Raw genomic sequence first — 24859 nt, 5'->3', positions numbered from 1 at the left:
TAAAGTGCCAGTGTGGGGGCTTCAAAGCATTTCTATAACCCACGTACCCCAAAGGAATGCGTTGGTTATAATAAGTCTTTTTCCACAACCATCATTTACTCTGTCCACCCTTGGCTCCTGGAAGGATAATAAACAAAGGTATTTGTAAGACACTGGTCCTCTGAGCGCCTGCAACACTGACGTTATCTGCTATAAACACATCGGGTTAGGAGGGGAAAGGCCTAGTGTAGGCAGGGCCACTCAGAGGCATCCAGGCCCACCAGCTGGCTGTGTTCCTGTGTCATGGAACCACCTTGCTGACAGCAGACATGGCCCACACTGTTGCCCCACCGAGGTGGGCCCTGGGGAATGAGTGGCACTCAAGCAGGGGGCTCTATGGCAAAGCCCCTAATACGCTCCTCCAGCCCCCCACCCCCCCCAGCCCCTGTGTACACGTAAATCGTGTAGTTTTGAGGAAGAGAGGAATGGAAGAAGGTCAGGCAGGGGTGTCAGACTTCGCAGTGCAGACGTGAGTCAGTAGCAGAAATGCAGAAATGCCTAATGTTGTTTCTCTTCTGCAAAGGGCACCATGCCGGTGGAAAGGATGCGGATGCGCCCATGGCTGGAGGAACAGATCAACTCAAATACGATACCAGGGCTAAAGTGGCTTAACAAGGTGAGTGCATGTGTGTGTGTGTGAGAGAGAGAGAGAGAAAGAAACCCTTACTAAAGGCAGGTGCGTGTGGATCACTGCACATATAATTGTTGTGTTTGAAATATTATGCTAATTAATTACAAAGCCCAACCAAGCAGAACTAATCATCAAAACATCAAGTTATCATATAAAGAAGACTTATCATCTCAGACTCTAGCCTTGACCCCAAGTTAAGGCTTGGTTATCGTCCATGACTGTTGATGGGAAGCTTCTTGCTGTATTTCTGCTCAGTGATTCTTACCCTCTTCCTTCTCTAAATTCCTTTCTTCATCTAGTTTTATAGGATTTTCTAGATGGCATGGAAACACTAGGGCTTTCCATTGGAAATGAAGCATGCTGATTTTTCCGTGTTCTCTGTGTAAAGAAAACTTTTAAAAGAAACTTTTTGTTTTTTGGTTTTGGGGTTTTTTTGTCTTTCTGCCTTTTCTAGGGCCGCTCCCATGGCACTTGGAGGTTCCCAGGCTAGGGGTCTAATCGGAGTTGTAGCCACTGGCCTACGCCACAGCCACAGCAACGTGGGATCCAAGCCGTGTCTGCGACCTACACCATAGCTCACGGCAACACCTGATCCTTAACCCACTGAGCAAGGCCAGGGATCAAACCCACAACCTCATGGTTCCTAGTCGGATTCGTTAATCATTGCACCATGACAGGAACTCTGAAACTGTTTTTTGTTTTTTTTTTTTCTTGGGCCGCTCCTGCGGCATATGGAGGTTCCCAGGCTAGGGGTCGAATCGCAGCTATAGCCACTGGCCTACACCAGAGCCACAGCAGCGCAGGATCCGAGCCGCGTCTGCGACCTACACCACAGCTCACGGCAACGCCGGATCGTTAACCCACTGAGCAAGGGCAGGGATCGAACCTGCAACCTCATGGTTCCCAGTCAGATTCGTTAACCACTGAGCCACCACAGGAACTCCCTGTTTTTGTTTTTAAAAAGTGTGTTTATTTTTATCATGAAATCCTGTTTGTGTGCTTATGTATCCTGAAAAAGAAGTATTCTGTCATTTATACCCTGCCCCCCGCATATATACATACATCCTTCCTTCCTTTCACTAACCTCAAAACTCTCAATTTAGTTGATCCTGCCTCTTTGTCATGAATCAGGAAGACACTGGATGTGAAAATAAAGAACACCTGGAATTTCCTGCTATGGTGCAGCAGAAATGAACCCGACTAGTGTCCATGAGGATATGGGTTCCATTCCTGGCCTCGCTCAGCGGGTTAAGGATCCGGCATTGCTGTGAGCTGTGGTGTATGTAGGTCGCAGACATAGCTCAGATCCCATGTTGCTGTGGCTGTGGCGTAGGCTGGCAGCTGCAGCTCTGATTCCACCCCTAGACTGGGAACTTCCATATGTCTCGGGTGCAGCCCAAGGAAAAAAAAAAAAAACAACAAAAAAGAACACCTGAACACATTTAGTTATAACCTAGAAAAGTAACACATACATCGTGCTTTCTTTAAGATGGTCTGAGAGGGTTTTCTTTCCCACTACCGGGAATATTGCAGTTCTTCTGAGCAAAGGTCTTTTTCTTCTTCTGTCTCCCCCTCATTTTTAATCTTAAGGACACGATGAATAATTTAGCAGGTCAGCCTTTACTTTTGTATCACATGCCGAGAGCTTAGAGCCAGATTGTGGCTGCTTCTAACAAGTGTACAAAATATTGCAGTGAAATTTTCTTTTTACAAATATCACTCCATTGTTTCATTTTATTTTTCCAGATTCCGCTCAAATCTTATTTCTTTTTTGTTCTTTCCTCCTTCATTTACCTAGTTTTTTTCCATTTATTTCGGATGTAACGGTGTATATGTGAATATATCTATTGTAGGAGTCTGTTTCCAAACACAGTGGGGTAGAAGTAGAGAAAAATACCTTAGGTGATCTCTCATACATCTGAAGGTCTGATGGCAAACAATGTATTTCTCTAGGCTTGCTACATCTGCAGGGTTTCAGGTTTGCATGCTGGGGGGGCTTTGTAATTAGCCTCTTCCAAAGAAGCAAACAAGAAATCAGGCTGCCGCTTGGCAGGTAGGGTTTGAACAGCCATACATGGAGGTGGAAGGAAGGGGCAACACTGAAGAGACACAGGGTCCCCAATAACAAGAAGAGTGATGTTGATAAAGATGGTAATAAACTACCATTTATTTGGTGTCAGATGCTGCTCCACGTGAGATTATGCCCTCACTCCCAGAATACCCAATGTGGGGTAGAGGCTGGTTTAGTTTTTCCAATTGGCAGACAAAGAAACTTGAGTCGCAGATTAAGTAGGATTCTACATTGAAGGACAAGATGACATTGCCTGTATTGATTTGGAGCAGGAAATGAAAGATGTTCCTGATTTCTGAAGAAATGTTAAGTTGCTTTTACTTTTTAAAAAAACGAACACACCCATCCAGGCTGCCTTAAGGCAGTGGTGCACTAACAGTGTCACCATGGCTTCTGCACCAAGTGGGCGCTTGATATGCTGCAGTTCCTTGTTCTCTGCAGTAGGTTGAATTGTGGCCCCTTCAAAAGATACTTCCCCATCCTGACCCCCAGAACCTGTGAGGGTGACCTCATGTGGGAAGAGGGTCTCGGCTGATGTCATTAGCCTAAGGATCTCAAGATGAGAACATCCTGGATTATTCAGCTGGGCAGGTCCAAGGGCAAGGGTCCTTGTAAGACACATAGGAGGAGAAGGCACGCCCACAGAGGAGGACACCGTGGGAAGAAGGAGGCAGAGACTGGAGTGGTACAGCTACCAGCCAAGAACACCTGTAGCCACCAGAAGCTGGAGGAGGCAAGGAGGGATTCTCCTTAGAGCCTTCGAAGGGAGCATAGCCCTGCTGACATCTTGATTTTGGGTTTCTGGCCTCCAGAACTATGCCAGAATCCATTTCTGGGGTGGTCAGCCGCCCGGTGTGTGGCAGTTTGTCATGATGGCTGTAAGACACTTACGTGCTCCCTCAGGGTAGCTTCCTTCCCAGCTGGGCTCTCCATGGAGACACCTTCCCCTCCATCCTTTTGGTTGGAGGGCTAGAAAGTAAATGGATTCCTCTTGGTGCAGTTGAACACTTGGCCCCTCTCAGGTGGCCCTTCCTGCTGAGCTTACTCCCCCGGCCCTTGGCTCTTCTGCCCTCTGCCCTGGGATAAGGGACAGGGACCCCTCCCCTCCTTGTCCTCTGCTGGTGCTGGGCCTGGGTCAGGGTGAGGGAAGGCAAGAGCGCAGTGGCTGCAGTAGATGGCGCCTCTCAGGACGGCGCTGTCACCGGAGTTGGTGGGCTGCCTGAAGGCCCAACGCAGGCGGTGCAGGCAGTGGTCTCCCCCACTGTTGACCTCCCTTGGCCTCAGCACAGTTCCTCTCAGCACCCACAGCTCCCCGGGGTATTTTTTATAGGTTTCTGCTAACTTGGGCTTGTTGGCATTGGTCTCTGTCCACATCACTAGTTAACTTAGTCCCTGCTGTTATTTCCTGCCTGTTCGTAAGCCTGAGTCCCTGCTTCTATTGTGAGTAGTTTGAGGCCGTTCCAAATTCTCTTCTCCCACTGACGCCTGTTGTGACTCCTAGAAAACGGGTGCTGTCCATGGGGCCTTGTCAATGCCTTGTGCCTTAGCTGTGTTCCCAGTGTTAGTCCTTAAGGCGGGTGAGGTGCTCCAGGCTGCACGTCCCCGAGGCGGGCGCCCTGGCTGTCTTGATTGTTGCTGCAAGCTCCGAGCCAGTCCTGCTGCCCAGCCCTCGGGAGGCACTGGGCAATACCATTTTGTGAAGGAATGGATGAATGGTGGGTACCTGCAGGGGAGGAACCTTGGCGACTCTGCTTTTGTCCTGCTAAGATAATTACAATTAAGAAAACTGGCTTGGCAGCTGTCACGTCTCTCTCAAGTGGGCATGCCATCCTACCCAGTGCATTCTTAGTAAGCGACAAATAGGTGTTTAATTAATGCCTTACATTTGTTTCCATCTTCTACTTTTGATACATGAGGAGGTAGGGAGGTAATGAAATGAGGGTCTTCTGGGTTCCTCTGGAGTAACAGTGAGGACATTTGGCGAAGTGGTTTTATAACTAGTTCCTGAAAGGGGCTATGGCTTGGGCCGGTTACTTTTTTTTCCTTTTTATAGGGCCGCACCTGCGGCATATGGAAGTTCCCAGGCTAGGGGCGAATCAGAACTACAGCTGCCGGCCTACGTCACAGCTCACGGCAATGCTGGATCCTTAATCCACAGAGTGGGGCCAGGGATTGAACCCCCATCCTCATGGATACTAGTTAGGTTCTTAACCCGCTGAGCCACAACGGGAACTCCTCTTTATTATGACTGCTTGCAAATATAATTTGCAAATATAATAGTATGCTTCAACAATCTAATGACTAGAAAGAATAGTCTAGCAAATTCCCATCTAGATTTAAAGCTCACATCTAGATCGAACAGTTAATTAACATTAAAAAAAAATCTGTGTGAGCGTGTGTGTGGTAAATCAACTCCCTGACCAGGTACATCTGTAAGACCCAAGGATATTTTCTATTTGTGATACCATTATCAATTGGATAATCCTAAATTAATCATAATTAATCGTAATTTAGAATGTCATTACGGCCCTGTTCAAATGCTGAATGCCGGAGTTCCCATCGTGGCGCAGTGGTTAACGAATCCGACTAGGAACCATGAGGTTGCGGGTTCGGTCCCTGCCCTTGCTCAGTGGGTTAACGATCCGGCGTTGCCGTGAGCTGTGGTGTGGGTTGCAGACGTGGCTCGGATCGCGCGTTGCTGTGGCTCTGGCTTAGGCTGGCGGCTACAGCTCCTATTCGACCCCTAGCCTGGGGACCTCCATATGCTGCAGAAGCGGCCCAAAGAAATAGCAAAAAAAAAAAAAAAAAAAGACAAATGCCGAATGCCTTGACTATTCCCCAGATAATCTTTTGATGGTTGATTTGCTCAATCAGAATCTAAAGAAGCCCCACAGGTTGTGCTTGGTTCCTGGCTGTGAGCAGTACCCTCTCCCTTTTCTCCTCGCCATTGGTTTATGGCAAAGCCCAGTCAGTTCTGGATTTGTCCTGCTGGCTATGGTTTCCCTGGGCCGTTTCTTGAGGAAGGGGGGAGGCAACCACATGCAGCTTCACCGTTTTTCCTGTAGCATCGCTTCCCACCCTGGTTTGTTTCTCACTGGAGGTCAGCCCGGCTCTGGGCACTGAGGCCCCTCCCCAAGCCCAGGAGATCGTCAGGTGGTTCCGACCTTTTCCTTCTCTGCACTTGGAAAGCAGGCTTGTGCTTGTGTAAATATCAGGCCATCTCGGAACAAAGTAAGAAGTCCAAACAAAAACAGCAAATGAAATTGGAACATCTTATAAATAGTGGGGGGAGGGCAAGGGCAGGAGGAGATAAGGGGACCAGTTTCCTGCTTTGGGGGCCACAGTGTGTGTTATCTCAGATGTTCTTCTCAATTCAGGCCATGCTCATCTCTCCTGCCTGCAGGTGGGCAGAAATCTCTGCAAATGTAAACACTAGTGGACGCCACCGCTCTGGGGGGCATTCTGATGGCACATACTGATGTCACAGTCTCCATGGACACAGACAATGCCCTCCTGGTCCCATAGAACCAGAATGTTTACTGGTTACACTCTCTTTCAGGTTTGCTTTTTTTCCTGGCTGTACCCATGGCATATGGAAGTTCCCAGGCCAGGGATCGAATCCAAGCCACAGATGCTGCAACACTGGATCCTTAACCAGTGTGCCACAGCGGGAATTCCCCAGTTTTGCCTCCTTTATTGTTCAACATAGTCTTTTAAAAGAAAAGACATGTTTGTCATATTTATTAGTAGTTTCTTTTTTTTTTCCTGCAATATGAAAAACTAGTTAAAAGTTACCTGTAGTTTTTTTTAATCTACAATTTTAACCATTTAAAAATGTGCAATTTGGTGGCATTAAGTACATTCACACTATTATGCAGCCATCACTACCATCGAATTCTAGAACGTTTTCATCACCCCAAAAGGAAACTTGGTACTGTTATTAAGGAGTCACTCCCCAATTCTCCTTTCCCTAGTTCATGGCAACCAGTGATATGCTTTCTGTCTCTTCGGATTTGCCTTTTCCGGATATTTCATATAAATAGAATGATTCCCTTTATGGCCTTTTGTGGACAGTGTCTTTCGCTTGGCACAGTGTTTTCAAGGTTCATCCCTACTGTAGCCAGTTTCAATACCGTGTTTTTTTTGTAGCTGAATAATATTTCGTTTTATGCATATACAACACGTTCTTATCTCTTCTGTTGGTTGATGGACCTTTTGCCTATTGTGAGTAGTGCTGCTATGAACATTCATGTGTCAATATTTGCATGGAAAGCTGGTTGGAATTCTTTGAATGAAATTACTGGATCATGTGGTAATTTGTGTTAATTTTTTTGAGAAACAGCCAAAGTGATTTCCAGAGTGGTTGTGGTGTTTTACACTCACACTAGCAGTGTGAGGGTTCTAGTTTCTCCACATCCTTGCCAACACTGATTTTTTTCTGTTTTTGTTTTGTTTTGTTTTTAATTCTAGCCATCCTAATGGGTTTAAAATGCTCTCCCATTGCTATTTTGATTTCCATTTGCCTAATGACTAGTGATGAGCACTTTTCATGTGCTTCTTGGCCATTTCTTTATCTTCTTTGGAAAAATATCTGTTCAGGTCCTTTGGCCATTTCAAGAGGATCCTTGGAGGATAATTGCTAGGTTCAGTCATTACTTTGGATTCATGATTTGAGTGTGGTTCCTGGGCGACTAGGTTTGAGGATGTGTGTGTGTGCGCGCGTGTGTGCGAGTGCACATGTGTGCCTCTGAACACGCAAATACTTGAAAAGATTTACTCATCACAATGAATTTTGTATCTTAGGGGATAGATTTCAGATTATGTCACCCCAGATTTCCTTTGACCTAGAAAAAAAGTACAACAGCAAATTCTTTAAGGGTCTCTATCTTTAAGGCATAAACCTTTAGATTCTGATTGTGCACTTCAGGAAAAATTCATTCGCTGAGATAAATTCATTTTCAAAAAGTTTTTCCTTCTTATGTGCATGTCCAAAACTGCACTGAGTGATTTTCCTCTCTGACTTTCATCTATATTAAAAAAAAAAATTCATGCAGCCTTCTTCTGATTAACTGCCCTTTGAAAAATGGTGAACCTGAAACCCTCCTCTTTCTGTGGACGATACAGCCTGAACATGCAGAGATTTATGAAAAACCTCTCGCTTTCAGTTCTTCTTTGTTGACGAAGTTTTAAATACATAAATTTTCCCCTTTAACAGTTCTGGGGAGTCCTCAAATGTTCTGGCATATTTTTAGTTCAGGCTTTATAACTGGCTCTGAGGAGAGGAGCTGAGCCCCTTTTGGGTTGGTGGGGACCCCTTTTCTTTCATTGTGTGACACTAAAGTGGTGGAAAATCCCTACTAAGATTTTCTTTCCTGCTCCAGGGTATTGTGCAGAGATCTCCAGACCTAGAAATGATCAGACCTACCTTGAGAGCTTAAAAAAATTAGTTTCCCTAGGCTTTAATCTCCAGGGAATCCAAGTGAGCAGATTTATTGTAAGACAGGGCATCTTCTAAATCCATTCCCTGAGAGACATTGGGTGGCGTAAGTGACTTGAGTCTGGGATCACATGACCTTGGTTTTGAACTTAGACACTTGGCTAGATAATTTATTTCTGAGAGTGCCTCTGTTTCCTCAACTGGAAAGCGGAAATGATAATATAATCACAGTAGTTTGTTAGGGTGTTGCAGAAACCAAAACCGAGATCATGTAAATGTGCAAAGTGAACCAGGTTTCACATAATTAGTTTTACTACAAGTGTCACTTTGTTCCCAAAGTACTAGTTTCTAGACCTATGTTTGCCAGGGTCAATTTAAGCAATTCTGAGTCCCCTCTTGGGATGTAAGAGGGAGGAGGTTCTTCTATAAGAAGAATTGAATTAAGGGACTTTGCTCCAGAAAAGGAGTATCTTCTTCATGTAATTGGCACATCTTTCTTCGCATGTGTTGCTGTTTCGTGCGGAGTGGTAGACACAGGGGGGTTAGAACAAAATCTATTTCTGTTGGCTGCTTGAGCAGATATTAAGTCTTGACAATGGCCTTGGACACCCCGACTTCCCATTAACAGCAAAATGGTATTATTTTGGAGAGTTGCCTAATTTTTAATTTACCTAAGGCAGCTGGAGTTCCTCTTTATCAAGTGATGGAAATAAGTCTTAAGAGTAATTAAGCATTGGAAGTTTTAGTAAGTGCTCAGTTTCCTGTGGTCCTCTACGGGAAAGGAGGCCCAAGTAACAGAACACATGGGCATATCCCAGATCATCACTGATGACCTTGGTATACATTCCTATTCTACCAGACTCCACATGCCTCTCAGTCTCACCTGGTGGACTGTCAAGGGTTGGGGTCCAGGGGGAAAGTGGGTTTACAGTAGATATTCAGCAAACCCCAGTGGTACTTACTTACTGGAGAATCTTGTTAGCTAGGACCCAAGAACCTTCTGCAGTGGTGGCCTGAAACCCTTGTCTACGTTTCTTAATTACTTTTATTTTTCAGGAAAAGAAGATTTTTCAGATCCCCTGGATGCATGCAGCTAGACATGGGTGGGATGTGGAAAAAGATGCACCACTCTTTAGAAACTGGGCCATCCATACAGGTATCAACCCCGTGTTGTTTGTAGAGGCTGGCACTGTTGCTTTTGCTGTTGTGGTTTTCGTGCCTTTTTAAAAATTGAGCTGTGGGTATTCCCTCATGGTGGGGCAGGTTAAGAATCTGGCGTCGTCACTGCTGTGGCTCTGGTTACAGCTGTGGTGTGGATTCGATTCCTGGCACGGGAACGTCCACGTGCTGTGGGCATGTCCAAAAAAATAAATAAATAAAAATTGACGTATAAATTGTAAGGTATTTAAAGTATATATATTCATGTATGTGTGAGAACATTTAAGTTCTACTGTCTTGGCAAACTTCAATTATACAGTAAGACTGTTAGCATTGTTTATGTTTATTTTTACTACCTATGTAAAATCTCCTGGCTTTTAGAGTCAAGATGTGGCTCCGAAAAACCTGTGACTTGTCCCCAGGCGCATCTGGCACATGTCGCAGGGGTGCAGATCTCATCACTCAGAAGCGATGCTCCTATTCCCTAGACACTTAGTCCTGAGATTTCCCCTTAAATGTGCTATTCAGAAGTTATCCATGTGTGTCCCGGGGAATAGAGAACGACTTGTTCTGGAGCTGGGTTGAATTTATCTCCTCCAGAGGTAGCCGAGATTATATGTACTTACAACAAAATTTAACTAGGAAACTATTTATAGAATGGATTTTACTTCATGATAAAGAGGCCTTCCACTTACCTGTGCTTGTTGGCCTCCTGACCTTTTTGCTGTCTTTTCTCCTTACTTGGATTTTCCCTTTCTCTACCATCATTCTTTTCTCTTAACCGTGTTTGTAGAACCAGGGTGACCAGTGTGTCCCAGTTTGTTCAGAACTGTTGGGTTTTAAAACACAAATTCCCTCATCCCCAGAACCCTCTCGGCCCTAAACAACCCGGGGCAGTTGGTCACTGTAGGTGTGACCTAGAATTGAAAGCGTTCTCTGTACCACCTGCCCAGCTCTCCTATTTCCAGAAATTTTGAGTCTCGATCTAATTCCCCCCACAACCTTAATTCTTTCAATTATTTTATTAGGAAAGCATCAACCGGGAGTAGATAAACCTGATCCAAAAACATGGAAGGCGAATTTTCGATGTGCCATGAACTCCTTGCCTGACATTGAAGAAGTCAAGGATAAAAGCATAAAGAAAGGAAACAATGCCTTCAGGGTATACCGGATGCTGCCCTTATCTGAGCGACCTTCTAAGAAAGGTAGATAAAGATCTTTACTGAGTAAAACAGTGATGGCTTAATATACCTTGTAGTGCTTTTGTGATTCCTTTATTTCCACACCTGTTGCCATTGTGGGTGATAATGCTGTCTTTACCCGGCTGGGGAAAATGACTCTCAGGGCCCCCAAGGGCCATGAAAGAAACATTTGGGATTTTGGACATATGCATATTAAAGCAATGCCTTCATTGAGAGCTTCAGGAAGAACGTAACTTAGGGGAGATGTCTGTGTGTTTGTTCTTCATGAATTAATCCAGAACTATTTTTGTTGTCACAGGAAAGAAACCAAAGACAGAAAAGGAAGACAGAGTGAAGCACATCAAGGTAATGTTTGGTTGTTTAGAGAGGAGGCCAAAGTTGTGATTGTATTAATGATTCATATCCTCTCTCGTAGAAAAGAGCAGTGTGATCTCTGTGAAGTATTTAATCTTCCTTCTTTTGCTGTTGTGTTTTATGGGCTCTACATGCTCCTCTTTGGCATGTACCCACCTGTGGACCCAAGTACACACATCCCCTGCTTCATCTAATTTTCCTGAGAAATTTATGAATGAACCCACAAGTCCACATTGAGCGTAATGACTGAGCAAGCTCCATCTGGTCCCCGTACCGTTGCCAGCTGGTCCCTTAGTTTCAGCTAAGCTTCAGCAGCCAGCTACTACCTGATAATGTTAGGTATATTTTCAGGCCATTAAATATATTTTAAAGTGTATTAAATATTATATATTTATATTACAATGTATTATCATATTATGTACATTATATAATGTCATATATATATATATATATTTTTTTTTGGTCCTTTTGCCTTTTCTAGGGCCGCTCCCGTGGCATATGGAGGTTTCCAGGCTAGGGGTCTAATCGGAGCTGTAGCTGCTGGCCTATGCCGGAGCCACAGCAACACGGGATCCGAGCTGCGTCTGCACCCTACAACACAGCTCACGGCAATGTCAGATCTTTAACCCACTGAGCAAGGCCGGGGACCGAACCCGCAACCTCATGGTTCCTAGTCGGATTCGTTAACCACTGCGCCACGACAGGAACTCCCATATATTATTTTTTTTTTCAGTGAAGGACAATAGCACGTGCCTTTATTTATAATGGCAGGGGGAAAACATGAAAAAAGTTTCACATTAGTATTATTTTTACTAATATATATGCTAATATATATTATATATGTTAACATATATAATATATGCATTATTATAATATGTTCTATATAAATTATATTAGTATATATTAGCATTATACTAGTATATTTTGCAAATATATATAATACATACTAGTATATATACTAATGTATGTTATATATGCTAATATTAATATATATATAACATTAAGGTCTTGAGAACATAGAAAAGAATTAGATAACAATCACTGTGTGGGAGTTCCTGTTGTGGCTCAGTGGTTAACGAATCCAACTAGGAACCATGAGGTTGCGGGTTCCATCCCTGGCCTTGCTCAGTGGGTTAAAGGATCCGGCATTGCCGTGAGCTGTGGTGTAGGCTGCAGACGCAGCTCGGATGCAGCCATGCTGTTGCTGTGGCTGTGGCGTAGGCCGGCAGCTACAGCTCCAATTAGACCCCTAGCCTGGGAACCTCCATATGCTTCGGGAGCGGCCCTAGAAAAGGCAAAAAAAAGACAAAAAAAAAAGAAATCACTGTGTGATCCATGGGTACGTCTTTATTAGAAAAGAAATTAGCCATTCACACTGGAGACTGGAGAAGGAAATTAATCTTGCAATTCTAGAATAAACTTCATAATAAGGATTCTTAAGTTTTCATAGAGTGGGGGAAGAAAAGGAGAGAGAAAATCATTTAGAACATCGTTTCCCTAATTTGCTACTTTCACAGACGTATTCTTGGGGGAGGGGGTTACAATTTATATATTATATATGATAATTCTGTATAACATAGGTGATACATTTCCATGATGGGCCATTAGGTTGGAGAACCAGAGGTCTGTTCAAACCTTTTTTACATGTGGATCTCAGTTTTTTTTTTCTGCTCTGCTGTACAGTCAACTTTCTTAACTTCCAAAGGTTTTCCATAGGAATGTGTTTGTGTGTGTGTGTCCTTGCTAGTGTAGACTCTATCATCTGAAATCTGCTACAGTGTGAAGATCTTTGTGTGTAGTTTGGGTGGGCCCTTGTTCAATAGCCAGAAAACAGTCAAATGTGCAAACTTGAGGATGAGCTTCAGTTGCTAAGCAAAGAGCAAATACTATAGTCCAGAGCCCTTGACCGTCAGAGAGAAGATTGTCTGTTTCTCTGTGCTTATTGATGAAGAAACAGAGGCTCAAGAGTTGAGTGACATGGACCCAAGCGCAGTGGGACCTGTGGCCAAGGTCACAGGATTATTTAGAACTGAACTTAAAGAGATGCCAAGTATTCTGATTTCTACTCTAGAATAACTGTTGGAGGAAAAAACAGATTGTCTAGACAGCACAATATTTAAAAGCAAACCAGTTAGTCAAAATAGCTAAAAAAAAAAGAAAAAAAGAAAAAAAATATCCCCTACAGTGTACTTCAGTATAAAGTGTGACTTGTGAAGGTAGTTAAAGGGAAAACTTAGGTCAATTATTTCAGACCCTTTTACCTCTACAATGGAAAATAAATATTTTAGGTAGAGTGATTTTAACACTGAGACCTCCAGTTTCCATGTTTCATATTTTTAGCTGCTGATTTCTTTTAAATATAGCACAGTATAGGCCTCATTTTGTTTTAACCTTTTATTATGGAAAAATTATATATACACAGGACGGAGGCAAGTGAGTCAAATGTATTTCATAGGCCGTCACCGCGATTTCAGCATTAGTTACCTCACGGCCATTTTGTGTCTTTAGTACCTCCATCCACATCTTTACATCCAATATGAAACTGCCATATTCAGCCTTTTTTTTTTGGCCATGCTCTAGAGGTCAGGGGCCGAATCTGCACCACAGCTGTAACCAGAACTACTGCACTGACAATGCTGGATCCTTAACCCACGAGCCATGAAGGAACTCCAATATTCAACCATTTTTGACTTAGAAACAAATTCATGTGGTTCAGCTCAGTATTTTGAAGCAGATTTCAAACATCCTGTCATTTCTTTCATGACTATTTCAATATATATATCTTTAAAAGATAGACACTCTTTAGAAATAACACAGTGTCATTACTGCATCTGAAAAAATTAACAGTAAATTCCTCCATATCATGAAATATCCAGTCAGTGTTTCAAATTTCCAATTGTCTCATAAGAGTCATACTTTTTATGCCGTCTGGCTACTTGAACTAAGATCCATATAAGAGCTACATGTTTTGATTTTTGGCTGTGTCTCAAGTTTTTTAACCTATAAGTTCCTCTGTATTACTATAGAAATTTTTTTTTCTTTCAATTGGAAAAAACCTACTTATTAGTTGTATCAAGTTTCCCACAGTTTAGAATTTTTTAAGGCCTGTGTTTTGATTATTGTTGTTTAGACGGAAAAGTTTAACTTTTCACAAATGTGTGATTTTTGAAGAAGCTGTTATAAACTTCACCATGACTATCTCATATCTGTTTTCACAGCATCTAGCTCAGTGCCTGGCACAGAACAGATAAAACACATTTGATCACAGAATAGATGATTGAGTATTTATTGACTAAATAGATGCAGAAATAAATATGATATTTCTTTATATTATAGGGGTCAGAATGGGGGATTTAGGATGCAGATTTAGTTTCACAATTCCATTCATGGAGAAATAAATATGGAGTAACAGATGTTCACTTTTCAACCAGCTTTGCTCAAACATATCCGTCCTCAAATAATCAGATGCCAGTGATTACAAGGTGCACCCTTATTTTATGTGTCTATAAGCAGGAAACACTGCTTGCAATGAAATCATGACAGAATTGACGAGAAGGCACATCGCATTTCCGGGGGTGTGGAAATGGGAGGAAATGTGCACCTTAGAATTGTTCTCGTAGGTAAAGGACACGTGTAGTCACATCCCCGTTGGCAGTGTCGGCCAAGTGGTCAGGCTCCACACTGACCCGGAAGGGGGCAAGAGAGATTCCTCTTAGGTGCCACCACGTGGGTCAAGTTCCACCCCAGCAGAGAGCACACTGAGAAATCCTCCTGTGACGAAGATAAAGCAAACACCTGGAACTTGTCCCTCCGAGAGACATTGTTCCTCCAGCAGAAGGCAGGGAATTCATCGGAAATAAGCACCGCCTTATTTTGCTTGTGTCTTTCCTGCAATGAAGCAGCAGTTCATGGATAAGGCCAGCAGTCCCCCCAAGTTCTGTGGCTCATGATGCCAACCAACACCAGAGTGTTCACAGTGTTTTTGTAGAGTAGTTCAAAGTTAATTCTCCAGGAGTTCCCGTCATGGTGCAGTGGAAATGAATCCGACTAGGAACCATGAGGTTGCGGGTTTGATCCCTGGACCTCTCTCAGTGAATTAAGGATCCAGCGTTGCTGTGAGCTGTGGTGTAGGTCACAGATGTGGCTTATATCTGGCATTGCTGTGGCTCTGGTGTAGGCTGGCAACAGTAGCTCCAATTAGATCCCTAGCCTGCGAACCTCCACATGCCGCAGGTGCGGCCCTGAAAAAACAAAAGACCAAAAAAAAGGAAAAGAAGTTAATTCTCCAGATTATCTGGAATTGTGTAAAGGACTTTATACTTCATGAGCTATTAATACATTACTTTTTAAAAAGAATTTTATTGGGAGTTCTTGCTGTGGTGCAACGGGATCAGTAGCATCTGTGGAGTACTGGGACCCATGTTTGATCCCCAGCCTGGTACAGTGGGTTAGGGATACAGCATTATCGCAGCTGTGGTATAGTTGCAGCTGTGGCTCAGATTTGATCTGTGGCCTGGTAACTCCACATGCCGTGGGGTGACCCAAAAAGAAAAAGAAAAAAAAATTTATTGGAGTATTGTTGATTTATAAAATTGTGTGTATTTCGGGTATATAGTGAAGTGATTCAGTTATATATCTACATATCCAGTATTTTTCCAGATTCCATTCCCATATAGGTTATTACAGAATATTGAGTAGCATTCTCTGCGCTATATAGTAGGTCCTTGTGGGTTATCTATTTTATATATAGGAGTGTGTTTAGATTAATCCCAGACCCTTAATTACATTACTTCTTTCTTGGATCTCAACACACCTAAGCTCTGAGTTCACGTGTCCTGTGCATGTATGCAACTAGATAGACTAGGTGGGTTTCTTCCACAGAGAAAATTCCTCTTGTATGTAGTATCTAGGTATGAAACCTTGCTGTTAAATCAAGCTCTTCCCACTGTTCCTTCAGTTCAAGTTGAAGTTTTAACTAGCAAAGGAAGTTTGGAACATGTAGGCCAACTGTCATTCAGGGACTTCATCTCCGTGTTCTTTGTTCCCTCAGCACATAGCTTCCCTGAGTCTGGGAGGCCCAAGGCTCGCTGGCCATGGAGGAGGTGCAGAAATGCTGCCTCCTTACCCCTGATGTTCTCTTTGGGAGTCTATGCTTTGTACTCAGTGAGCCATGTTTTACTTGCGCTGAGCGCCACCAGTGTGGAGGTAACTGGTATGTAAGAAAATGAGAATAAGAAACACAGCGAGATGCAGTACCAGATTCTACATCATCAGAGCATGTTGTGTGTTTCAAAAAAAAAAAGTGTCACAAGGCCAAGGTCAGTGAGGATGGAAGTGGATTAAACAGAGAGGGTGGTAGCTGACTTTTTGGAACACCTACCAAGTTCTCAGCTTGAATTATTATCTCATTCAGTTGTTAAACCTTAATGAAATGAAAACACATGCCTGCAACCCACCTGAAATGTCAACAGATGAAATTAGAGCTGCTCTGGAGGGAGCTGGAGAGGGTCCTTTCCCCACCTGCTTTGGTGCCTTTCTCCACCTCGTGGAGGTCTTGAGGGGACTTCTCAGAGCATAGTCAGAAAACTGATTGGGAGTTCCCGTTGTGACTTGGTGGTAAAGAACCTGAGTAGTATCCATGAGGACTCAGGTTCGATCCCTGGCCTTCCTCAGTGGGTCAAGGATGCAGTGTTGCCATGAGCTGTGGTGTAGGTTGCAGATTTGGCTCAGATCTGGCATTGCTGTGACTGTAGCATAGGTTGGCAGTTGCAGCTCTGATTCGACCCCTAGCCTGGGAACTTCCATCTGCCATAGGTGTGGCCCTAAAAAGCAGAAAGGAAAAAGAAAAACTGGTTGGCTGAATAAGCTCTGAGGATGCTTTTGTGAAAGAAGGCACAGTTGAACTCCTTGGGGAGGATGTGGAGTGTGATGGAATTGATTTTAAGGGAGGTCTTTCTCACGGGTATTGGAAACAATGGGAGAATCTGCAGTAGCAGGTTTAGATGCAGGTGGTGGCACTTGGAATGGAGACGAGGAGACATTTCTCTGGCGAATGCAGGAGGATGCAGAGGACAAAGACAGGAGTGGATCAAAGGGGGGTTTCACTCCTCATGGAGGGGATGTTGGGAGTGGAGCGCGTTTTGTGGAGAAGAGGTGAGCTTAACGTTGAACATAGCAAGTTAGAAAGGACCAAGGGCCCTCTACAGGAAATTCGGGCTAGAAAGTTTGTGCTAGAGCAGGTGCGGAGCTTGGGTGAATGTCAGAGGCCAGGTGTGAGGTTGCTCACTTGAGAATGATGTTGGACGCCACGAGCCCAGGTGCCTTCTCCAAGAGGGAAGCGATACGCGATAAAGACAGCGATTCAGAAGCTGAAGAGAAAATCGGTGGGGGGGAGTCTAAGGGGAAGTCGCAGTGGGAGCAGGGCGGAAGAGGATGCAGATGGTCTAGTTCTAAGGAAGGATGCTGTTTCTAGGACGAGGCAGGAGGCTTCAGCTGGTTTCAGTAGCTCTCCTGTTCTTAGTGGCTTCCTGGCCTTCGTGGTGTGGAGTGTGAAATTCCCTGGGCCACTTTCATGAAGCCCAGCCGTCAGCCTGAGATTTTTGTTGGTAGAGAGACCTAGAGATGCCCTTAAATTTGGCTTTGAGGAGTTCCCGTCGTGGCGCAGTGGTTAACGAATCCGACTAGGAACCATGAGGTTGCGGGTTTGGTCCCTGCCCTTGCTCAGTGGGTTAACGATCCGGCGTTGCCGAGAGCTGTGGTGTAGGTTGCAGACGCGGCTCGGATCCCGAGTTGCTGTGGCTCTGGCGTAGGCCGGTGGCTACAGCTCCGTTTCGACCCCTAGCCTGGGAACCTCCATAAGCCGAGGGAGCGGCCCAAGAAATAGCAACAACAACAACAACAAAAACAACAAAAAAAGACAAAAGACAAAAAAAAAATTGGCTTTGAGGAGATTGCCTTTGCACAGATGAATTAAGGCATTTCTGGGGGTGAGGGATTGGGTTGGGAATGGGAAATGGTCTTATGGCCATTATATTTGGCTTCAAAGGAGGAGACATCCAGATAAGGGACTGTGACGCAGGGATGAGACAGAATGGGTTTGGAGAATAGGGGTAAGTGGCCTTCGATGTCCTCTTACTCAGACCCACCCCCTAGCCCCTCCAGCAAGCACAGCTTTGAGACCAGCCAGATGAATATTATGTGAGAGGCCTAAGGAAGGCTGGCCCTGCCCCTAAACTCTGCCTTCTGCTGATTTGCTTTTGCCTAAAATCCCTTATGCTGTGGAACAAACCTTGGATTTTATAATGAGAAAAAGATTCCTGGGCATAAATATTTGGCAGAGTTAATGCACCACAGAGAGGTCTGAACCCAACCAAGCACAATCTTTTTTGGGGGGTTTCTTTGGGGCGAGGTGATTTACAAGAGAGCCTGTATCTAAAGGAAGAAAGGGAACAGAAAGAGGAGGCTGGTTCAGGGTTAACCAAAGGACGGGTTATGGTATGGCCAGGAAAGGGGGCAGGGCAGGCATGGTCATCCTAGAGAACCAGAAGATGCTGTAGGCAGAGGCCGTTCATGACCTGCGGGGTCTCTTTATTCAGGTTCCATAGAAGAGCGCCCACCCCTTTCTTAATTTAGGTCCCTTGCTTTTTAAAATACGTAATTTAGGGGAGTTTCCTTTGTGGTTCAGAAGAAACAAACCCAACTAGTATGCATAAGGATATGGATTCGATCCTTGGCCTCGCTCAGTGGGTTAAGGAGCTGACATTGCTGTGAGCTGTGGCGTAGGTCACAGACATGGCTCAGGTTTGGCATTGCTGTGACTGTGGTGTAAGCCAGCAGCTGCAGCTCTGATTCAACCCCTAGCCTGGGAACTTCCATGTGCTGCACTTGTGGCCCTAAAAAAGTAAATGAATAAATAAATAAGCAATTCTTTAAAAAAATTTAAAAAATAATAAAATACATAATTTAGGTTTAGCTATTCCTCGTCTAATCCCTTCCAAAATTTTGACCAAGTCTAATGAAGATCCCTGTTGTTCTCTTCCCTGAAGAAAAACATTTCAGGGGGATGCTGGCCACCTTGCACCATACGGTCTGCTCTATTGTCCTTCCAAAGTCATAGTGCCAATGAGAAGGTTTGCACCAAAGACTTTGAAATCAAAACAGGTTGTTTTGTAAGTAGGGATGGGAGAAGGTGAAACAATGTTCAGAGTCTCCATCGGTAGAGTATGCTGGTCCATTACAGAAGTAGTGCAGGACGCAAGGTAGAGGTGTTGGAAATGGTTCTGTCTCAGTCTCCGTTGGAATTAGTACAGGATCCAAAGGTTTATTGAGACAGAAACTCCTGGTACCATGTTGCCTGACCAAAGACTGAATTCAGTGTCTATATGTCCACAGAGTAAAAGTAGTGTGATCTTTGGAAAATTAATTTAGTCTCTGAGCCATAGTTTTCTCAAGTGTAAAGTGATAAAAGTATCACTTGGCACTAATTAAACTGTAGATAATGTGAAACACTTCAGGGTCTCCAATTGAGATATTGGAATAATCGAGGTTTTTAAAGATATATAAGTCTGACTGCCTCATTACTTTTATAAGACACATAGAAGCAGAACGAGTGGAAAATAACCTAACAACAAAAGAGACCCATTAAAATGAGCAGTTCTTTCCATAATTCCTTAAGATGTTCTTAGTACCTTTGGGGGAATTGAGATGAACGTGGAATAAGATGACTGGGATATGCATGGGGAGGGGAGATGGAGAAGAGGCCACTGAGGAAGCCAGGAAGGTGCCATCAGAGAGGTAGAGAATCACATAGATTTTGTGGTCGAGAAGGGAGAGTACGGGAGTTCCTGTTGTGGTTCAGCAGATTAGGAACCTGACTAGTATTTGTGAGGATTCAGGTCCCATCCTTGGCCCCAGTCAGTGAGCCAAGCGTGAGCTGTGGTGTAGGTTGCAGATGAGGCTCGGATCTGGCGTTGCAGTGACTGTGGCGTATGTAGGCCGGCAGCTGCCATCCGATTGGACCTCTAATTTAGGAACTTCCATATGCCGCAGATGCAGCCCTGAAAAAAAAAGAGGTTAAAGTGCGGTAGCTAGTAAAAGGCTTGGACGCCAGGCTCATGTGACTCCAAAGCTAGGCCTGTTCACCACTCCCCCTCCAGGGCTGAGAGTTTGATTCCACAAGTGGAGTGGCAGCCGCCTACAGGCTTCACCACAACACAGCGAGGGGGCAAGGGGGCCACTGGAGGTGTGTGGTCAGGAGCTTGGCTCTAGAGGAGGAGAAAAGGGGTGATTCACAGGCAAGGGAGTTTTTTCCCAGATAGGACTGACTGTTTAGAATTTGTAAAAGAGATGCTATAGGTAAAAGAAGTAGATTTCTGCCCAGTGGGCAGCATCCTGGGCCTTTCCTATGTTCAGCCTTTGGTACATCTGGTCAACCCTGCTATATGTTTTTTTGTTTGTTTGTTTGTTTTTAAGAATTGAACTATACATTGAGTTCATGTGTTTGAAATAATGGTTATCATGATAGGAGTTTGCCAGGTGGGATAGTGGGGGAGGAGGTGAATTCCTCCTCTTTCCCTAGGTGGCTTCACCAAGATTTTAGGGGATTCATCATCAATTCCAAGCACCACCTAAGATGATAAAAACAACCTTCATGCCTTGGAGATGTCTACCTCTCTAGATTTTTTTTTTTTTTCTTTTTACGGCTACACCTGTGGCATATGAAGTTCCCAGGCTAGGGGTCAAGTCAGAGCTGCAGCTGTAGGCCACAGCCACAGCCATGCCAGATCCGAGCCACATCTGCTACCTACACTGCAGCTTTGCAGCAACTCCAGATCCTTCACCCACTGAATGAGGCCAGGGATCTAACCTGCATCCTCACGGACACTGTGTCGGGCTCTTAATCTGCTGAGCCACAGTAGGAATTGAAGACTTTTTTTCCAATGGGCATACCCATGGCATATGAAAGTTCCCTGGCCGGAGATCGAATCTGACCTCTGCAGTCAGATTCTTAACACACCTCGCCATGGCGGGAACTCCCACCACTCTCGATTTTTCAAAGCACAGATATATCTGTCTCACTTGATCTTCTGCTCCCATCTTGCATTCGTCCCACCCTTCCACCCTCCTCTCCAGTTTGGTCTCCCTAGGAGTTGTCCCATGCAGCTTTTTTTGTCTGCTTCTGCTGCTATCATAGTTGCCAGTATGATCTCCTCTTGAGGTGAAGCTCTTATCAAAATGCTGACAGTCAGCAGCATGTATCCCAGCACCGGCTGTCCCCAAGCTGCCAGCAGTCTGAGGTTGGAGGGCTCAGGTGTGCTTGAATGAGGCAGAACCGAGAGCTATGCTTAGGCAGAGGAATTTGTTCTCCCAGTTTCATTAGCATGAAGGTGTAGCCTCTCGGGCTGCCTGGGCCGTCCAGGCACTGGGAAGGCATTCATGGGGAGCTGTGGGTGTGGGTTGCTGCGCCGGACTCCATGGGGTAGAGGAGGCTTTGGCTGTGATTCTAGCCCATATACTTGTACCCCCACCCAGTTAGGATGCTCTTCAGGCCAATGATTGAACAGAGCTTTTTTTCTCTGAAGCTGTAAAAGGAGTGGCAGGATTCCTCTCTTTAGAGAGAAGTCCAGGAACAGCTCATAAGCACGCACACTCCTTCCCTCAGAGAAGGGAGAGCCGGGATCTGGCAGCAAGGTGCTTTTACCTAGACAGTGATGCAACTCCACTCAACTCCACGCTATCGTCTGCAGGTGTAAGCATTTCGGGAGGGCAAGCCGGATGGTCTGGTACCATCTCCTGGAAGGAAAATGAAAGCGAGAGACCCCACAGTGTGACACTCTCTGTGAAACGTGCTTCTCAAGCTCCAGGCTGATTTAAAGCATGTCGGGAATGCCTTCAGGAGATGAACGTGACCTTAGCATGAAAGAAAGTAGACAGAGAGTAGAATTTAAGTTAAGAGAGGGAAAAGAAAGTATTCTCAATTCTTTTTTCTTTTCTTCTTCCTAGCAAGAACCAGTTGAGTCATCTTTGGGGCTTAGTAATGGAGTAAGTGATCTTTCTCCTGAGTACGCGGTCCTGACTTCAGCTATAAAAAATGAAGTGGATAGTACGGTGAACATCATAGGTAAACTGTTTTCACATCTCTTTTTATATATATACATGAGTAGCCTTCTGGGGCTGAGAATTTGTCAAACGGGATCTGAAATAACATAGTTAGCGGGAGGAGGTCCTGGAACCATCTCAAAATGCAAGTTCAGGCCCCAGATTTAAGGGCCTTTGAGGATCAGATAATGGAACTGACAGGGATCCATCTCAAGAAAGTAGGTAGATGGAGTTCCCATCATGGCGCAGTGGTTAACGAATCCGACTAGGAACCACGAGGTTGCGGGTTTGACCCCTGGCCTTGCTCAGTGGGTTAAGGATCCCGCGTTGCTGTAGCTGTGGTGTAGGTCAGCAGCTGGAGCTCCAATTGGACCCCTAGCCTGGGAACCTCCATATGCTGCCGGTGTGGCCTTAGAAAAGGCAAAAAGACAAAAAAAAAAAAAGAAAGTAGGTAGATGACATGGGTTTTCTTCCCCCTCAGTGGCTAATGATTGGCAGTTCCCAATCATTCAAAAATTGGTCTTGTGGGCAAAAGTGTTATTTATTTTACTTGGGAACAAGGCGGGGGGGCCCGGGGGAGGGGGGATTGTCCCTGTGAGTCCCCTTCAGCATCTGCTGGACAAAAGACCTGCCACAGAGGCGGTGCTCATCTTGCAGATGAAGAAGCTGAGGCACAGAGACTCTTGGCTCCCACCCAGAGTTTTGGGTACCTTCTGTATATACCAAACTCAGCACTATGAGCAGGAGATAGATTAGGGGGATGGGCATGGAAGACCCAATTCCTAGCTACATGGAAGGAGACCAACAGTAAACAAGTAAAGCCATAGCTAGTGACAGCATCCCCGTTTGTGGTAACTGCAAAGGAAAAGAATGGAGCGATGAGAGAGAAAAACGGCACCAGGTTTAGATCAGAGGCTTCTGGGAGGAGCCCCGTTTCCCCTGGAGCCAGTGGGTGAGAAACTTCGGGGTGGGCCAGGCAGTAGAACTCCCCACGTGGACCCCAAGACAGGGAAACACTTGGAGGAGTAGAGGGGTGGCCCGTGTGTCTGGGGAGGTGCCTCAGGAGGAAGGAAGGACAGCTCCTGGGGGCCTTTGCAGACCCCTGAGAAGGAGATTGGGTTTTTATCCCCCAACTGCTGGGGGGTATGTTTAAAACAATTTTTTTTTTTAATGGAAGTATAGCAGATAGGAAGGTACACAAATGTTTTACATAAACGTACAAAGTAAACACCACCCCTGGAGGCTTTTAGGCTGGAGGGTGAAGTGCATCTCCGTAAAGTCCCTCTGGGATAGGGCGTGCATGGACGATGGGGACCCTCTGCAAGAGGGGGACCTTGAACGGAACTTGTATTCTCGCTCCAGCGCTGGAATCCAGAACCTCAGGGGTTTTTTGCCCTTTTTTTGTCCTCAGTACCTGTTGGTCCTTTACATTTTGCTCTGTTTTGTAAACAGTTAGGGCTTCTGATGCTGGCAGAACCGGAAGGATCAGTCAGCGAGCGCTCCAAGAGCAAGCCTCACGTCTGAGCACCTTCATCTGTGGGTTCGCAGTTGAGTAACAGACAGATGACAGCCGCCCCTCGTTCCTGGGGTTTGGAATCTGGGAAGTAGAATCGCGTAAGCAGGGTCTCCCTCACACCTTGAGCTCTCTCGCAGAGCTCGGCCTAAAGGAGGGGCAGAGCCTGGTTGATATGCAGCATCTGCTGGACCTCAGGAAGGGGCAGCTTTGCCCTCCTCCAGGGCTCACGGCTGGATGGGGCACTTGGCATAGAGACAGATGGTCCCACAGTCACTTGGGGCTAAGCGAGGTCTTGGAGAGTGAGCATTCTCACTTCCCCTCTGAAGTGAGGCCACTCGTCTGCCTGGGAGCCCAGCTTCAAGGCCAAGAGCTGCTTCACCAGCACCTGGGTTTTTACCATCCCTTTCTCAGCAGGCTGTCCCTGCAAGCCTGCCCACTGAGCCCTTTTAAAAAGGGAAGATATATGCCCATCCTCCAGGCATGCTTTCTTAAGATTCAGCTTATTTGGAGGGAGCTGGTTGGCTTTTGGAGCACCCCTTCATTAAAGAGGTGAATTCAGCCTCAGATAAAATGTGCCACATAAATGTCAGAATTGGACCTTTTTCTTTACCTTTTCTTTTCTTTTCTTTTTCTTTTTTCTTTCTTTCTTTCTTTCTTTCTTTCTTTCTTTCTTTCTTTCTTTCTTTCTTTCTTTCTTTCTTTCTTTCTTTCTTTCTCTCTCTCTCTCTCTCTCTTTCTTTCTTTCTTTCTTTCTTTCTTTCTTTCTTTCTTTCTTTCTTTTTTTAACATTTTGGTCTGGTCTTCAGTATGCAAATATTCTCTCAGGTTGCTGGTTCTTTGCCCTTTGGTATGATTATGTGCTACATAGGGTTGGTGCTAATTTAATGAGTCATTACTCCCCAGGCAAAGAGAGAGGCCAGGTTTGGTGAGAGAATCACCTACTGGATAAAATGAGTCCCTCCTAATAACAAAGTAATAGTGGATGGCAGTAAAATGAGTCTGAATATCTCTTTCAAATTCATGACCCTTATGAAGCTATGTAATGATATGCAAAGTGGATCCTTGCAAGTATTTTAAAGAAATGAGTGTCACTGCAAACAGCACCACCTCAGATTCTAAAGCCTTCCCAAATCTTTTGTCTACACTCTCCCGTGTGACCAATAATTAGCCATCCTAGCCTTTACTAGTCTTGCTTTACCTTTTAAAAAATGTTTTATTTAAAAACGACACTGTTTCCTGCTTTCCATTCATTTGTTTCTAAACTCGGAGTTCCTTCAGGTTTTGAATCCAGGAACAGGGATGAAAGCCTCAAGATGTTTTCATTCTGCTCTCATAAGGATGTGTTTATAAGATT

At 44.8% G+C, this 24859-nt stretch overlaps 1 protein-coding gene across 2 annotated transcripts in view; it reads left to right on the top strand.

The window, feature by feature from the left end:
• Positions 1–24859, top strand: part of IRF2 (interferon regulatory factor 2) — an 88713-nt gene that overhangs the window by 43352 nt on the left and 20502 nt on the right. For both annotated transcript variants that reach the window (XM_047772333.1, XM_047772332.1), the window contains 5 exons: positions 563–655; positions 9235–9334; positions 10365–10541; positions 10837–10883; positions 21894–22011. In XM_047772333.1, the coding sequence (XP_047628289.1) occupies positions 569–655; positions 9235–9334; positions 10365–10541; positions 10837–10883; positions 21894–22011 (529 nt within the window). In that variant the 5' untranslated portion in view covers positions 563–568. The remainder of the gene's footprint in view (positions 1–562; positions 656–9234; positions 9335–10364; positions 10542–10836; positions 10884–21893; positions 22012–24859) is intronic.

The sequence above is a fragment of the Phacochoerus africanus genome, chromosome 3 (genome assembly GCF_016906955.1).
Source record: "Phacochoerus africanus isolate WHEZ1 chromosome 3, ROS_Pafr_v1, whole genome shotgun sequence".
NCBI classification, from domain to species: Eukaryota; Metazoa; Chordata; class Mammalia; order Artiodactyla; family Suidae; genus Phacochoerus; species Phacochoerus africanus.
The sequence above is the reverse complement of the archived record's forward strand: the minus strand, read 5'-3'. Positions and strand labels throughout refer to the sequence as shown.